This window comes from Perca flavescens, chromosome 22, assembly GCF_004354835.1.
Source record: "Perca flavescens isolate YP-PL-M2 chromosome 22, PFLA_1.0, whole genome shotgun sequence".
NCBI lineage: Eukaryota > Metazoa > Chordata > Actinopteri > Perciformes > Percidae > Perca > Perca flavescens.
Window position 1 is genome coordinate 15,781,942 of NC_041352.1, and position 17,751 is coordinate 15,799,692.

Consider the following 17,751-nt stretch of genomic DNA (forward strand, 5'->3'; position numbering starts at 1 on the left):
TTACCACGGTTCTGTTCTGAATGTGAGAGATAGCCACGCCCCCTGATTTGCATATAAGAACTGGAAATAAATAGAGAGGGAAATCAATAAATGTGGCATTAGGAAATAAATGTCCACGGAAATAAATAAATGTGGATTTATGAAATAAAAATCTCTTGAAATAAATAAACATGGACTTATGAAATAAAAGTACCATGAAATAAGTAAACCTTTATTATCTATATTATTATTTATGCATTTATTGCCTCATTTATTTATTTCATGATTTATTTCAAAGGCATGTTTTATTCATGTATTTATTAATTTATTTATGTATTTATTCATTTATTTAATATTGAATGAAACGGCATTCCATAGAGACCCCCTAAAGACTAAAATCTTGAATAATCCTGATCCTAATTAGCTATAGTGCCATCCCATGGTGGATATACATTTACCATTATCCTCTAAAAACATGTTTAATCATTTGCAAGCGTTCTGGCTGTGATCATAAATTAAACCTGCATGTGTTTGGTATTCTCCTACTGTGTTAAAAGTGATATTGTCCCGGCAAAAGAAAACAAAACTTCCACCCCCACTCTGAAAATCTGGCTGACAAATTTTCTGTAAGGACACAATTAGTGTTTATCTGACCCCCATCTGGGCACTAAAACCAAAAAAATAGTCATAGTCATAGTCATATCTGACATAGCCTTTTGGTCTTTTTTTTTTTTTAAACTTCTTGGTTACAGTTTGATACAGAGCTAAAAACAATGTCACAAAAACTCCTATTTCATACAAGAATTGAATATTTCCACTTCACCCTGGATGTAAAACACTTCAAAAGGTGAGCTCTTACAGGTAGCAGTAGAATTAAATAGGCAATATAGTGAATCTGTGAGCCTCCACACACCAACTCACCATATTTCCCAGGTGTGCCATTTATATCCATTCTGGTTCCAGTCAAAATAAATCACCATACGTTGGGCTAAAGTCCTCTTCTGTTTTAGAGTAATGTCGGATATATTACAGTATAGTAGTTATCACAGCCATAAAACTAGTCTGTTTGTCCTTCAGGAGAGATCCAGAGTGTCCCCCCCCCACCCTTTGAGCCAACCCACAAAGTTTTTGGTTGCAGTTATTACCAGCCCAGCCGGCTCTTACACCGGTCTGACAAGTCCTCCAAATGGAAACCACATGATCGTATGTAGGGTGTTGCCCTGGTGTGGTATAGGCCTGCCATTTATAGTTAGGTGTGCCACATACCTTTTTACACTGCACAGTTAATGTTGAGAGTATTATCACTCCACATCAAATCACACCATCAACATCATTATTGTAAGGTCTTACACTAGGGACACAAAGTAGGCCTACTGACAGCAGCTAAAGGCATCAGTCATTTAAGACATTTCAGCACAGAGTTGATTCCACAGAAATACGTGCTAAAGCAACAAATCAAAGCTAAGTAAACAAGTGTTGGTTATCATGCCTAGCCCATCCCTTGTGAACACAAAGGTGCTCTTTCTGGCCACTGGCGAATTGTTAGAGAGGTTACTTTTTGTTGTTATTGTTGTTGGTATGACTAATATGGTATAGGGTACTTTAAAGTAGTAGTAGTAGGTAAAACAGTGTTTATGCATTGAGCAAAAATACTCTGTAATGCTTTGAAAATACTTTGCATGACACAATTGATAGAAACCATTTCCTTCAGTACCTGTTTTTACTTTTGCATTGTACAAGGGCAGCCAGCTATTCTTTCTTGGTAGCTTCTTGGAAAATAAGTCACATATGCAACAGAAACAATGTCACACCTCATGACGTTCAGTATGCGGATGTGATTGTTTGATAAATATGTTGCATTTGGTCTCATGAGGTAGTCTGGTTCAGTGTGTCAGCTGTGAGTCACAAAATGCTGCAAAAATCAGGAAACACTTGAAATCATCCTAATTAAATTAAATTAAACCATCTTTGTTCATTAAGTCAGTGTAGCATGTGTTTGTCAGTTTCAACTTGGAAAAACCTTATCTAAAAAGCAAGAGTTTAAGTTTTGTCACTTTAAGTGAGGAGTTGAATGATAATAAATCAATCAATCAATCAAAATAAATAAAGCATTATAATCTTTGAACTATTTATTTAGTCAATGTTTGAGTGAAATTTAAGACAGCAGGGAAACTTCTGTTCTTTAGTTGAAGTTTTTGCAGAGTATAGGCTAAGGCCAGTAGTATATTACTGGATTCATATAGGCTTAGTTTTATAAGGCAGTGGAAAGTAAATAAGTACATTTACTCATGTTCAGTAAATAAGTGCAATTTGCAGGTAGCCTAGCTTACTTATACTTTATTTGAGTATTTTTAGGGAAATTTTTTATCCTACTTTTAAAATCTTATAGGCTACATAGCAGTAGCCTTACATACATACATTAGGCTAAATATTGTTAAAAATTAAACCAGTGGTTGCTAAACCTTTTGGCTTAGGCGATGTACATTGTTCAGTTAAAATGTACAAAAATAAAGGCTGTGTAATGATAAAAACTGTGTGTGTGTGTGTGTGTGTGTGTGTGTGTGAATGTGTGTGTGTGTGTGTGTGTGTGTGTGTGTGTGTGTGTGTGTGCGTGCGTGCGTGCGTGCGTGCGTGCGTGCGTGTGTGTGTGTGTGTGTGTGTGTGAGAGAGAGAGCTTGTTTGAAATATCCTTCCAGTGCAACCATTGACATATACAGCGGGTGTAGCTTTGGCTGTCGCTATGGCAACCACATGTACACAAATATGGCGGAAAAGCAGCAAGTAGCCACATGCCTGTTTTGACATTGACTTTATGTGCTAATAAACTAGTTATCGCTAATTAACTAATTTATAGATAACTAGCATAACGTTAGCTAGCTGTTTAGCTAGGAAATTAGCACAGTTAGCTAGCTACATGAGTGGGTCAGTGCTTCTGTACCATGCTAGAAGAACCAGAGACGAGAGAAAAATCGCGGATTGATCCGTCTGTGAACAGTCACAGACCCGCATCAGCAAAGTCACAGGTATGAAGAACACCTCCTGCTAAAAATGACTTATAAGCGTAAGTCAACTTCACACTAAGAATCACATTTTAAAACTATCTCTTTCTTGTAACGTTACATTAGGACATCTCCCATGTGTTAGCAAGCACATTTAAGGACCTTTACACAAAAGACATCATCGGGAAAGACACCTTGTCTAACCTCATCAAGACAAAGAATGGACGAAGCAGCTACCATGACAGATATGTTGCAGAGCTTCAACAGGTAACAACCTAGCTACTAGCAACACTGCAAAACTGTACTGCAGACTTCACAATGCAATGTCAGTAGATGAAATATCACAATGATATATATCTGTTATTTTTATTGTGCTTTATTTCAATCACATATAGGCTCATTCTGAATACAGCCTGCGTATAAAAGAGGCTGACATGCTGGAGAGTCATATAATTCAGGCCAGAGCTCGGGCTGCAGCCACAGAAAGCCAGGCTTATGAGAGAATGAAAGAGGAGATGGGAGATTTTTATGATCACCAGGGCCTCCTCACAGGTGAGATGGAAACATTGTCATGAATTGATATAATATGTCATACTGCTGTAAAGAAGAGGTCCTGTAACTGTCTATATATATAGATACTGTATTTACTTTGAATATACCAGAGATGTTATTTGATGTTATGTCTTATGTCTATTTTCAGTCAAATCAGCCTTTTCCTGGTGTGTAGACAAAGATCTTCTGGAAATGAACAACCTCATTTCCCCACAGGACTACTTAACTACACAAAAACCACGGGTGGAAGCACCAGCAGCAAGTACATGACTCCCTTTTTGGATTCATCTTAATTTATTAATGGCCGGTGCGGTGTGCTTTGGCTCATCATTTCACTTATCCTTTTCCTGTCAGTGAAATCAAATCCTGGCAAACCCACCATCGCTTACGCCATGCACGTGTCCAGGGAGCCTCAGGATGATGGTTATACTCTAATTCCCAGTTCAAAAGAGATTGTCTCAGGAATGAATGAATCAGATCTCAGCCTGACGCTTGAATCCAGCTTAGATACCCCAAACAGGACGAAAACTTCTAGGGAGGTGAGGAGTCACAAACCTACACCCGATAAGACAGAGCTATCGAGATACATTTTACACAGATAGAATCTAAAATACTCATATTACAATTAAAAAGAGTAGATACTCACCTGAAACAAAAGACTAATTGAAAAAAGGAAGACAACAGGGATAAACATAAAAAAAAAGAGTTTTGAAATTCTGATTTGGCAAGCCAGAGTTCCTCTGGGATGAAGAGTCTTGATTACATCAGTGTACTATACATATGTTTCACAGAGGCCCAACCAGTCCAAACCCAGACCAAAGTGGAAGGATGAGCCAAGCGCAAAGGATCGGGCAGAGGGATGGGAAAAACTTCAGAAGCTGAAAGATCGACACAGTTTCCTGCGCAATCCTCGTTTCCTTCCACCGAATGCACAGCAAAGTTGCGCATCCCTCGTACGGCCCAGGACCAAAGTGGGGAAGACAGAGCATGTGAGGAAAGAGATGGATGAGCAAAGGTACCTGAAATGTGCTGAGTAAAAGTGCCAGTGTCATCATTTTACAGTACCTGCTTATCATTGTGTCATAGAGCAAGATATATAAAAAGGCAGGATATTGACATTGTGGGTTATATATGAAAATGTTGTATGGGTAATACTTGACGAAATACAATAGGCGTACGTCAGACAATCCCTCTTCAATATGAACTGCAAACACTGTACTCTTTACCAGAGTGCACCTTTTATTCCAAAGCAGAGACTTGTAACTTGATACTCCTGACATTACATAATTTATCGTAAAGTGCATCTGCCAGGCTGTGTTTCTTGATCCTCATATTATTAGTATTTCTGTTTTAATGGTTTGAGAATTATACCAACTGTGAAAAACAATAAATGTTTTGTGCCAAGCTTGCAGTTAAAATCTCAGGACAAAAAAAACATTTTTTTCTCCATCTGACTATCACATTAAATCCTTAATCAAATCAGGCATTGCAAATGCATTTTCCTGAGATAAAATGTTGACCAACCATTTGAGACAAACACAGATAGAGGGTTTCATCTGAAGGTAAAACAAGACACAAACTGCAGTGAGACCCATGTGTGCATTGAAAGAGACAGGTTGACTTATATTCTGCCTGTGGATACAACACTGTTTGCCACAACTAACGGTGAGAGGCTATAGTAGACTGCTGTCATGTCAGCAAGATCTACCACGTTTGTGGTAAGTGTGGTAACTCTGCAACAAGTAATTTGAAATAAGATAGCAATAACTCTGTACATATGCATTGATAACTTTTTGTTTTTACTGTATGTGTAAAGGAACAGGATGCCAGGTTCATGTTTGTGAATATATGCATGACTCTACTTTCATTCATGCCTTATATGCACACACACTGTGGATGATAATGATGAATGCTCACTCTTAAATTGGAGCGCTGGGATTCAAGCCCCAGTGTTGGCAGAATTTATTTAGTTGAAGTCACAAGAACCCCTTCCTGCTTCAGGAGCTCCAGCTTGGATCTGACCCAAAAGCAAAAGCAAAAAGTTTTTCTTTAGCAGATGAAGAAAGTAAAATTAGAAATGCTTGCTTTGTGGTTTTATGTAGAAAGTAATGCTGGCATTAGTAGCTTGTTACCCAGCTCACCAATTCCTGTAAGATCGTCTTATTTGAGAACAGACAGGATACTTAGGTGTTGTTTTTGTGCTCTTTCTCCCTGAAGCTCAACTGATGACCCAGTCTTTTTAGCAAAACCTGCAGTGGTGGTTTTCTCTGACTACAGTGTGGGACATGTATATGAGGTAGATTTCAGTGACTTCTACTAAACCATTATAACTTAACACAGGACTACTTAATGTTTGTCAATGAGATGATGCACAGTTACATGCCCTGTCTTGTTCTAGACTAGTCTGGAGCTGAAAAACTTGACTTCTGCAAGCCGTACTGTCCGGGTCATCCCTCCTACCACTCCTTACTTCTCTATTGGACTGGGTGAGCTCTTCCTTTTGTTTTGATTTAATTACATAGCTACTTATACCTGTTACTGTTGGTAGTGAGGAAATGATCAAGTGTCAAATGTTAGTGACTGTATCAGAAAGGAATGCCAGAGAGTTTGGCAAATAAAGTCATGCATATCTGGAATGTAATTTGTGGTTTTGTGCATTCCTGTGTTGCTGTTGGATCCTGTAAGTGAACATCAGCACCACCTACTGTATTAAGCATGAGTATGAGAAGATGAATTGCACACACGTGAATGTAGAGAATGACACTGGTACAATGTAAAAAGGGATTGATATTCAGATATTTTTTGGCAGGGAGATTCCCTGGTGAGGGTGGTGTTGTTGCCCCAGGGATGAGCTGTAAGTACACAGTGCGCTTCGCTCCAGACTCCCTGGGGGATTATGAGGACTTCATAGTGGTGGAGACCCAGGCTGAACTCCTGCTCGTGGTGCCCATCGTGGCCAGAAGACCCCCTCCAATACTCACATGTGAGTCTCATTACAATCTACCAACCCAACGTTGTTGTTAATTTGGGATTAATAAAGTCTATCTATCTATCTATCTATCTATCTATCTATCTATCTATCTATATATCTATCTATCTATATATCTATCTATCTATCTATCCATCCATCCATCCATGCTCAATGGTGTTTTAAGCCCCCAACGTCGACTTCAAGGCAGCGCTGCGACCGTCGACTTCAAGGCACCTAACCCTAACCTTAACCCAAGCCCTAACCCTAACCATTGCCTAATCCTAGTGCCAGGCAGCGCTGCCTGGAAGATAATATTGGGTTCTTAAAACACCAAACACCATCCATCCATCCATCCATCTATCTATCTATTTATGAGTGTACTTTATTCGATCATGCATTATTGATTTGTTTCCCCCTAATTATTGTGCAGTACCAAGAGTTCTGAACTGTGGTTCTTGTCTGATCGGAGGAGTAAAATGTGTTGAGTTCCTGTGCCAAAATATTGGCCTCAGTGCTGGGACCTTCTGCGTCATCCCCAAGAACCAGTGGCCAGCCTCAAACCTCAGGGTAAGATACTGTTTCATTGTGGCGATTGGTTACTTACTTATAATATATACCAAAATATTTAGTTTTAGTAAAAGAAGGTATTCCTCATGTGCTTGACTGTTTATCTGTTTTTCTTTCTTTATATAGTCTGTGGCAAGAACTTACTTTTCTGAGCAGCCCCCCTTTGCAGTCAGCCCGTCTCTTTTTGTGCTGCAGCCAGGAGAGGCCACTGTAGTGGAGGTGAGTGTGTTATTGGGGTAAATTAAAAGAAAAATACTGTATGTAGATACAATGCTTTAGAGTCATGTGTTATTTGACTGGATTAAAACCACTGACTGGATTAAATCCACAATAGCAACTCTCACTTAGAGGATTTTAAGGTTTCTCAGCTTACTTCACAGTTTTTAGATGCAGGTTTCACTAGCTGTGTGCACGTAGAAATTCTGTGTGTGTGTGTGTGTGTGTGTGTGTGTGTGTGTGTGTGTGTGTGTGTGTGTGTGTGTGTGTGTGTGTGTGTGTGTGTGTGTGTGTGTGTGTGTGTGTGTGTGTGTGTGTGTGTGTGTGTGTGTGCAGGTGGTTTTCTTTCCCACCACTGCTGAGAAGAGCTGTCAAATGTTCACTATTGTGTGTGACAACTGCCAGGTGAAAGACATATCCATTGAAGGTGAATCTTTTCAGTGATCGAAGCACTGTTAAAAAACATCGTAATTTGAAATTCATCTAATCTAAGGTAAAATGTGCTTATTTGGATGTCTCTATAATGTGTGTGTGTTTCCCAGGTTTGGGCCAGCTGATTGCACTTGAGCTTGTGTCTATATCTGGGAAGACTGAGCCTCCTGTGGTGGGAGAGGTGCATGATCTCACTGCAGAGCACTTTGTCCGTTTCAGCCCATGTAACCCTCATTCTGGGCAACAGAAAAAAGTCATCATTAGAAACAATGTGTAAGCCTCACATCATATATCATCACAACGAAGCATGATATAGTATCATGTTTTTAAAATGTTTTAATCTCATGCCTCTCCACAAGTACAACCGTTGTGGCCACAGGATAACCTAGTGAGAAGGGAGACCACTCTTAAATTGGAGCGCTGGGATTCAAGCCCCAGTGTTGGCAGAATTTATTTAGTTGAAGTGTTCTTGAGTAAGAAACTAAATACTGATTAACCACAAGCTGCTCTGTCACTGACCCTGTGCGGCAGCACAAGTAGAAAAAGAGTTTTCCTTCAGGGATCATTAAATATCACTTTACATATCTCTCTCTATCTCTCTCTCTCTGGGGCTGAAGCCACTTGGAGCTGCCTTTCCACTGGCAGATCATGAAGCCAAACCTGCACCCTCTGCTTCCAGGGGAAACCCCAGAGCCCTCCCATATCCAGTTCCACCTGGCCACAGACGATGTTTTCCACGTCAGCCCCATAACAGGGGTTCTGGCCCCCTGCCAGGAACAAGAGTTTCTATTCACCTTCTCTCCTAAAGAGGTACAGAAGACTCAGGATAAATAACAGAAAACAGGAATCAGGGGTTTATGATAACTAGGGTTGGGTATCGTTTTGTTTTGTTTTTTTGATTCCGGTGCTAAATCGATACTTTTAAAACGGTGCCGGTGCCTAAACGGTGCCTGAACCGGTACTTTTCAATAAAGTTAAAAAAAAAATAAATAAATAAAAAAAAAAAAAATAAGGGTAGTAAACAACAGTCAGTGACTTGTTTATTGCTAAGGCCATGGTCAAAATTAAAGATTTAATAATAACGTAATAACTATAACAATAACAATAACTTATTTCACCAGTAAATTGCTGTTGAACCCCAGATGGGAAAAGGGTATTTTACAATTACTGTCAATGCACCACGAGGCTACCAGTTTTAAGTGAATCTGTGTTGTTTAATTCCGACAATGGCAGCTGCAAGTGAACGCACCGTCTGTGTTGTTTAATTCCGACAACGGCAGCTGCAAGTGAACGCACCGTCTGTGTTGTTTAATTCCGACCATATAAACATACTGTATATCTAGGAATTGCGACAACGGCAGCTGCTGCGCTGCAGTGCAGACTGTTACATCCCGCTGTTGAAGTCCTCCACAGTGAAATACAGTCACACTTTACACTGTTTAACGTTAGCTGTCAGCATTTTAACCGTGATTAATCCAGCTGCTAGCTAAAGGTAGGCTAACGTTACATGCTGTCAGGTGTAGTGTAAAGTCAGGCACCGAAACTTTCGTTCTTATTCCTTCTCGTTACTACCGTTTACGTCGGCACCGGTTCCCTATTGGCACCGAGTTTCGGTACCCAACCCTAATGATAACCCTAGTTATGCTTTAAGAATGAGGTGTTTCTTTACATTACGAGTCTCCTGTTTAGATGCTCAAAGCTGATATTTATTTCATGTCCTATTAAAAATGTTTGTGTTTTCTTGAAGTTGAAGGATTACCACAGTGTTTGTCACTTAGTCCTGAGGGATGTCCCCCAGCTGCCACCAGAGCCCAGTGACATTGGGTAAAGTTCATGTGACTTTGTATGAACAGTGGTAGAAGCGTGTATTGTAAATATTAATATGTAATGTGTGTGTGTGTGTGTGTGTGTGTGTGTGTAAATCTAGTGTCCTTCAGCCTGTGCGCACTGGCTCCAAGGTGAGTGATGTCATCGTCATGGAGATAGAGGTCAAGGGCTCTACAGAGCCGTACCAGGTCCTACTGGAGCCCTACGCTTTTGTAATCCCCGGAGAGATTTTTATTTGCACGACCACCCGCAGGCAATTCAAGGTTATTTAAGTCACTTTTCTCCTTCTGTTAACTATAATTGACAGAAATGAGATTTCCATCAAATCATTACAGTTATATACATGGTGTTTCTGTGTTTTGTGTGTATTAGATGTGGAACCACAGCAAAACCTGCATCTTTTTTCAATGGGAGACAATGAGCAGCAGCAGCCACGTAATAGAAGTAGAGCCCTCTAATGGTAGAATAGGTGTGTCACACAGTACAACGTAGAATAATACAGAAACGTCCTTTAAATTGTACAATATGAATTGTTAACAGCATTTCATATCGTTGATTTATCGGTTCATTATTATTGGATTTGTCCTGTGTGGGTCTAGAGGAGAACGAGTGTTTCGATTTCGACCTGATTTTGAGTGGAGGGAAACCAGACAGGGTTGTGACCAGTCTGGTTTGCCACATAGAGCATCGCCATGAGCCCGTCACTCTGGCCGTTGAAGTCTCTTTTAAGGTAAAAGGGTTATGGACTACATCTTAACACCATCACAAAATAACTAAACATGTCCTAGCTAACATATTCACAAAATGCTTTTCTATTCCACATTGGTAGTTTGTTGCTGTGATCTCTTTATGCTCATTGTTTGATTTTGTATAGGGTCCTATAGTGACCCTCAGCGTGCCCAGTGTGGAGTTTGGGCTCTTGAAGCTCCGGGAGCAGACACAGACCGCGCTGCTCCTCACTAACATCACCCAGCTGGAGGCCTCCTGGACATTGATGGAGAGGCATAGTAGTCAGCAGGACCATGAAGACACACAGGTATGGACCTTTTTCACAGCAGATATTTTGACTTAGTCATAGGCTCAATTCCATCAAGTGTCAGTAAGCTATATCAGTGAGTCAGCATGCACAATACCAGGGCTAAGTGGAATGCAGCCATCATTAATGGTTTTGAATACACCTGTGCTTTTCCTACTATGACATGTCAACATGTCTGCCATGAAAAAGTATGTATTGTACAGTGGACTAATGTAGGAACACATTTGTGATAAAAAGTATGATCAATCTATATGAATCTCTATTGCTTAGATTATAGTAGAGCCGTGCAGAGGTGTGCTGCCCCCATTGGCCTCTTGCAGTGTGGATGTGCTTTTCAGACCCCAATTCTGCCAGCAATATGAAACAGAGCTGGAGTTGACTGTGGAGAATGGAACAGGATGGTAAGGATGCTCAGCTGCGTACAACTTCACTGCTCCCTCAATGAACATTGTATTTAAAGGCAGCTTGAACTTAGGGTCTGTTAAGTGGTGCAAAGGGACCAGCCCTGACAACACTAATGATATTACTCAGTGTCCTGTTGAGAACAAGTGACACCACCTGTGTGTCCGTTGCAGTCACCTGTCGGTGCGAGCAGATGTGCAGTCTCCTCAGGTGTGTCTGCTCAACTGTGAGCTGCTCCTCTCTGAACTCTACGTTGGAGTTCCTGCCAAGGCGACCATCACTCTATTCAACCAGACACTGCTGCCTTCACACTTTAGCTGGATGGTATGCTGGCTTCACTACATTTTATAACCACTTAACTTACTGTAAGAAGAATGAATGCTGCATTAAAATCATGAAAAAAAAAAAAAAGAAAAGCCTGAGTCTGTATGCATGTTTGCAGTGCATAATCCATATAAAATGTAAGGTTGTTTGGGTACATATTATCAATTAGAGAATGGTTATTAGTTTTTTTTCTCATAGATAAAATTGGCTGAAATTAGGATCTCTTTTATGACAATACTTGGTGATGTGAGCGATACATTTTCCCACCAGACACAGCTCCAAGGTAAACAGGCTGAACTGTGTACAGCCAGTTTTGACCCCTCATCTGGTACTCTGGGACCTAATGCCAGTTTGGAGATCACAGTTACCTTTATCTCTCACTCAGATGTAAGTACCGAAGTTATTAACTCAAGATTTGTCTGAATGTGAGAGTGAAGGATGCACGTTGTGCTGCTTGCAGCTAAAAGATGCACCAATTCTATTTGGATTTTGTCTTTTTCTGAGAATTGTCTTTAAATATTTGTCTATTTGTCCAGCTGGAGCTGACTGAAGTGGCTGCCCTCTGTGAGGTCCAGGGAACAAACTCTCCTCTTGTTGTTGGCATCGTGGCTTCCAAAATCAAGAAACTCAGTGTGTCCTACTCGCTACCCAGTGTTTGGTAATTGTCTTGGTTTTAAATCATTAAATTATCTAACCACCTATTAGCTGCACTAACTCCATAGCATACATGTTTAGTAAGTCATGGTCGCTGTTCCTTGCTTTTAGCTCCCCCCCAGATGATGAGAGCCGATCAACACTGTTACTTGACTTTGGAGATGACGTCATTTTGAAGAGAGCCGTTACTAAACAGTTATTGATAACCAATCAAACGGCTATCCCTGCCCCTTTCACCATAGAGGCGGAGTATTTCACCTGCCATGCCTCAAAGCCCAATAACCAGTCAGAAAAAAGGTAAGGGGAGCTAGCTCACTGACCTGAATAATGGCTCAAAGATTAACTTTATTGTAATGCAGATTTAAAACGGGCTGCATTTAAATCGCAGACTCACATGCGTCAAGAAGCCACTTCACTCTTTTCAAGCTAAGAAAGTAGAAGAAAAAGCCCACAAGGGTATGCTTTAACTTTTATTTTTCACTTTTCACTTTTAAATTAAGAAGATTGAGTACATACTCATACTTTCTGTATCTATTGGCAGAGTTTGTGAGCAGCCTGCTGGCTCATGGAAAAGGTGCGGCATTCTTTGTCCTACCCGACACTGGGATGCTGGGACCTTTTGAGACCCAGACTGTGGATGTCACTGCCTACACTGACATGTGGGGGGAATACAGAGATCACCTCATATGCAAAGTATGTGACCATACTAATAGATGCTAACTAGATATTTCAGGATTAGAATTGACTTTCTTCTGCAAAATTGAGATGAGGAGCTTCAATGTTTACGCGTGCATCCTCTTCATTTTGTTGTAGATCAATGAATAATGTTGAAATGTGATTTTCCTCCTGCAGGTGGGGGGACCTCCAGCCCACGCTCATTCCCTTGCAGATGAAGGTGACAGGCTGCCCACTCTACTTCCAAATGACAGGCCCACGTCCAGATGACCAGAACCAGGGACCAATCACACAGTCTGTTCCGCTGTCCATTTCTCCAATTAAAATACACTAATGATGGCATTATATCTTTCGGTTTGACATTCCTGTTTGCATCATTAGGTTTGGCACTCACGTATCTGGAGGTGACACAGTGTCTCGTTCTCTTCGCATCAACAATCCCACCATGTTTGGTAAGTGGAATTATTTAAAAAAAACCATCCTGATCTGAGGGAGAAATTGTTGCACACTCACATTTCTTGTCTGTTGGGGTAACAGCATTTTCATCAACAAATTCTATTAAAAAGGCTGCTTCAATAGTTGTTTAACTCCTAATTAATTAGAGACGGTATTGGCAGTAATAACTCTACTTCAGTTTCATCCCCCCAATTTGGTGTTCAAGTAGTCTGAGTGGCCAGATGCTCCACAGAACGATTTAAAAGGTCTTTGGTGCCCACCACTGTGGAACTTATAAATTGGGATATTTGCTTGTTTTCTGAGATATGGGTTGTGTTTTGGACATAGTTTTGAAGGTTTATTGCCTGTTTTATTGGTCCTGTTTTGGGTGCATCCCTTGTGCTCTGGCTTTTATTTCTGAATTGATAAATTGTATTTTAGTTTAGTTGCTAGGCGGATTCCTGAGCTATGCTAACATCTGCTTGGAATATGTCTTAGTTTGTGTGTTAGTCTGACTACTGCATTGCAGTATGTCTTTAATATGCAGTCGGCTGTGACCTCTCTGACTTTTTTGTTGTTAATTGTCACTGCAATCAACTAGTTTAGCTGGTTAGTACATTTTTCTGATCTGAATCTTTTTTTGCTGGCAGATATTCGCATGGACTGGGAAACATATAACATAGATCAGAATGACCGTAAACTGGTGGATGTTGTGGTGGCATATGGAGACGCCTTTCCAGTTAAAGATGCTGATGGCAATGAAGTGCTGAGTGGAGCAATAAGGATTTCTGGTGGGGACATTCAAACAGCGTGGGAAAGAAATAAGACCCCAGGTTCTGAGGGAACGAGCAACTCCCTCCAAAGCACGACTGTGAGTACAATTTACATGGCAACACAGAACACAAACATAAACTTTAATGACTTTTATGACATTGCCTCTGGGAAATTTTTATGGCTACGATGCCAGTAAGTGGACCCACATTTCATTGGCTCAAACCGGCATCATCCTATTGATTTCAGAGCGGAGAAGAGGAGGAGGAGTATGTATCCGAGGATGACTGTGAGGAAGAAGAAACCTGTCTTTACCCATCTCCTGCAAAGAAAAATCTCCTCTCTGTCCACATCAGACCTCATGTGGGCAACCTCTCGGATTACCCATACTGCATCACACCTCAGCAAATAGTACGTAGATAAGATTTTAGCCACATACCTCCATTTTAACAGTTAAATCTTGCATTTAGCCATATGAGTAATGTATTTTCTTTTTCTGCTGTTTATCCCAAGGTGATTCCAGCAAAGAGCAGCGGCACCATCCATGTATCTTTCACTCCTTTGACTCTTTCCGGGTCAGGCCGTGAGTCCAGATGTGTGGGCCTGGCTCTGGGCTTTATAAGTCTAGACTCCGAGGTGACATGCTCAACACACTAAACAGTGTCTTTCAATTTTAAATCCTGTAAAAGGCAAACTGAAGTTGACTCTGATCCAACCTAAATTCCCTTATTATTGTGTTGTTTTTGTTTACAGATGGCTGCCTGTGTCCCGGGTAAAGTCGGAAGAGCTCAGGGTTTGGATTTGGAGCCTGTCAGAATTGATCTACTAGCAGTCGTTAAGCCTGCAGTGTAAGCAATTACAATCATACTAAGTCCCCGAAACCCCCAATGCTTCCAGCTCAATTTATGTTTCTTGAAATTAAAATGAACTCAGTTTAGGTAAAAGGAGCACAGAGTTGGTCTGATTAAGTTACATATCTTCCTCTTGGCTCGCTGTTGCTGCAGGCTGTTAGTGCAGATGGAGGAGGACGAGGGGGTGCTGGAGTTTCACGCCTCGGCCGGTGATTTACTAAGGGAAGAATCAGAGAAGGTCGGTCTGAGAAATCTTCAATAATCAACAGTACTCTGACACACGGAAGTGCACGCCTGAAGTATTGATCCCAAGAGTGAACAGTATTTCTGACCAGTCATGCTCAGTGGTCGCTTTTCCGGTTGTTTTTCTCCGTAGCTGGTAATTTGTGAATTTGACATCACACGGGCCCTTAAGCTGAAAAACAACTCTGAAATGCCCCTACACTTCAGACTGGGGACTCAGCCTCCATTTTTAGTGCTCAAGCCGCAGCCTCGAGCCCACACCAGCACCTCCAGCAACCCGCCTACTGGCGACAGCCAGTCTCTGGTGCTGCAACCACAACACATCATGCAGGTGAGATGAGGAGAGCCGGTCATGAGGAATTTTTGGCACCCCTCAAAGAGGTTTTAGCCAGCCCCAAAGGACAAGAATTGAGAATAAAAATAGCAATTCAAATCCTTTTTACCAAACAACAGTTGAACAAGCAGAACATAAAATTGAATATGAGTGCTGATCTTAGTTTTATCTCCAGAGTTAGGCTGTACGGGACTCTTTCGGTGATTTATTTAAAAATGTTGTTAGTTGGGGTTTTATTTACTCAAGCATAATATACATTTTTGTTTATCAAATTGTCAGAAATGACAGGAAAATGCATAGATTTTTGTCATATAAGGCTTCTGTTCTGTTATCTTAATATTCTCGACAGTAAGTTGTACTCTTTTCTGTGAATACCAGGTGAAAGTGGCTTTCCGCTGCTCCATGTCCCTTCTCAATCATGTGGACCAGGCAGATGAGGAAGTCTATCCCGGGGTGACACTGATTGAATGTGCCCGAGGGAGAAGGAAGCTGAGGTTCCAGCATTATCTCCTGATTCACTACAGCAACAACAGCCTGCAGGTCAGACACTGTAGTGAATCTCAACTGTAGAAATGTGTAAAAAAAAAAAAAAGAAAATGGAATATTATACAATACTGTATAACGATTTGTAGGTAGTTGACCTCTCAAAGTTCATTTCTTCTCTGCTCTGTGCAGACAGTGCCTCTCTGTGCCCATTTGGATCTTGCTACAATGCGTCTGTCCAGTGACAGCATCAACTTTGGGTTCTGCTACGTGGGGCAGACACACATAATAGAAGTCAGCCTCTACAGCTACGGAGCACACACTTACTGGAAATCAGTTATAGGTAACCATCGAACTTCTACATTATTATTTTTTGCCGTATTTCTTGGCATTCATTTCAGTGCTCTTACATTGGCTCTGGCATATTCTTTTACACATACAGTACTTTGGAATGGCAATTATTATATATATATAGTTGGCCTATCTCATTATTTTCTGTAGCAGTTGAAAGGTGTCTGACTCATCTTCCTTATTATAACTAGTTTGGAGCTTTTCTATCGTCTGTTAAATATAATGAGAGAGCTTAAAATCCTTTTGTCTGCAGTAATAATTATAGTGCCAAGAAAATGATGCATATGATGTCACACCATGAAATTATGTCAGTAGTGTCAATTATGATTCATAGTCCTTTGTTTTCGCATAGCTTGTCAACCTACAATTGACGTGTGTGTGTGTGTGTGTGTGTTTGTGTTTGTGTGTGTGTGTGTGTGTGTGTGTGTGTGTGTGTGTGTGTGTGTGTGTGTGTGTGTGTGTGTGTGTGTGTCAGATGACGGAGACTCCCATGTGTTCAGAGTGACACCAGACTTCGGGCTTCTTAGGTCGAAAGAGCTGCAGGTCACCAGCTGCAGCCAGTGTCTCCAGATCAGCTTCACCCCTGGGTAACAACCACCATTAGATAGATAGATGGTTGGACTTTCTATCTAATCCCAAACTGGGAAATTACTGTGTTACAGCAGCAGGTTACAAGGACATACACACATACTCACTCACACACACATACAGAAAATACAAGAAATATACTAGAAATAATAAGTAATATAAAATAAGATAACAAAAGATCAAAATACCAGAACACCCACTCAAAAAATAAATATGAAGTTACCAGTGTGCAAGTAGCATAATGGTGCAATATTATAATGTGTGAGGTAATTGGAGAGTTTCCTCACACACTGCTGTGAATTGTTGTATTGTTTTATGGAATGTGGCAGGAATGATTGTTTGAAGCCGTCCGTGTGACATTGAATGCGACATTACAATGTCTACACAGGGATAATCACAAGCTTATACTATTATGGTAACATTTCGCTACAAAATCCAAAACATGCTAACGTTTCAGATGAATATGCATATTATTTATGTTCTAGTGAGGACAGAGAGTTCGGGGCCATTGTGGTAATCCAGTCTCCTCTGGTGAAGACCCCCGTCACTCTGCAGCTCCAGGGAACAGGATCCTTCGATGAAGTGTACAGGTCTGATTAGATGTCAACATGACATCGCAGTCACACAATCACCACCTGATATTTAACCTGCTCTCCTTAAATCAACTCGTTTATAAGTTCTTTTGTAAGTAAATGCAAATAAATATGAAGAACAACTTCACAGCAGGTCTCTGTCATTTTTGTTACATATAAAAGTGCTTTTAATAATCAGTAAATTACAAACTTGTGAATGGTTTTCTATCAGGACAATTAATAATGTAATATGTTGAGACTTGCAATAGATCCTCACTGAATTACAGTCACTTAATCTCTGTATTTTAACATATTAATGAAGGATTTATGCAGTTTAATATTAATGTGAGTTCATATGACACATGTAGGCTCTTAATCACCTGCTATCTTACATGTTCCATAGAGACCTTAGCGCCTAGGGTACAATAGCGTTAGCTGTGTGACATGACGTGATTATTAAGGTTATCAGAACAGCACCAAATTGCATAA

General features: G+C 40.6%; 1 protein-coding gene across 1 annotated transcript; it reads left to right on the forward strand.

The window, feature by feature from the left end:
- The first annotated feature begins 2,609 nt into the window (after positions 1–2,609).
- dlec1 (DLEC1 cilia and flagella associated protein) lies at positions 2,610–17,378 on the forward strand. The gene is made up of 38 exons (XM_028569905.1): positions 2,610–3,002; positions 3,105–3,245; positions 3,374–3,530; positions 3,679–3,792; positions 3,885–4,069; positions 4,322–4,545; positions 5,748–5,826; positions 5,929–6,016; positions 6,340–6,513; positions 6,932–7,068; positions 7,195–7,287; positions 7,621–7,711; positions 7,827–7,989; positions 8,334–8,526; positions 9,464–9,540; positions 9,644–9,806; positions 9,916–10,012; positions 10,143–10,273; positions 10,418–10,579; positions 10,850–10,980; positions 11,155–11,305; positions 11,576–11,692; positions 11,842–11,963; positions 12,071–12,256; positions 12,348–12,415; positions 12,501–12,654; positions 12,815–12,928; positions 13,016–13,086; positions 13,720–13,940; positions 14,090–14,251; positions 14,354–14,476; positions 14,594–14,688; positions 14,845–14,929; positions 15,068–15,265; positions 15,647–15,808; positions 15,944–16,094; positions 16,578–16,689; positions 17,176–17,378. The coding sequence occupies exons 1-38, from the start codon at positions 2,919–2,921 to the stop codon at positions 17,288–17,290; spliced, it is 5,091 nt and encodes a 1,696-aa protein (XP_028425706.1). The 5' UTR covers positions 2,610–2,918; the 3' UTR covers positions 17,291–17,378.
- Positions 17,379–17,751: the final 373 nt, after the last annotated feature.

Bases quoted from the DNA above. Each gene is read 5' to 3' on its own strand.
- dlec1 (XM_028569905.1), top strand. From the start codon at position 2,919: ATGCTAGAAGAACCAGAGACGAGAGAAAAATCGCGGATTGATCCGTCT. The intron at 3,531-3,678 runs GTGAGATGGAAA...GTCTATTTTCAG, and splicing joins TCACCAGGGCCTCCTCACAG to TCAAATCAGCCTTTTCCTGG. The intron at 14,477-14,593 runs GTGACATGCTCA...TTTTGTTTACAG, and splicing joins TTATAAGTCTAGACTCCGAG to ATGGCTGCCTGTGTCCCGGG.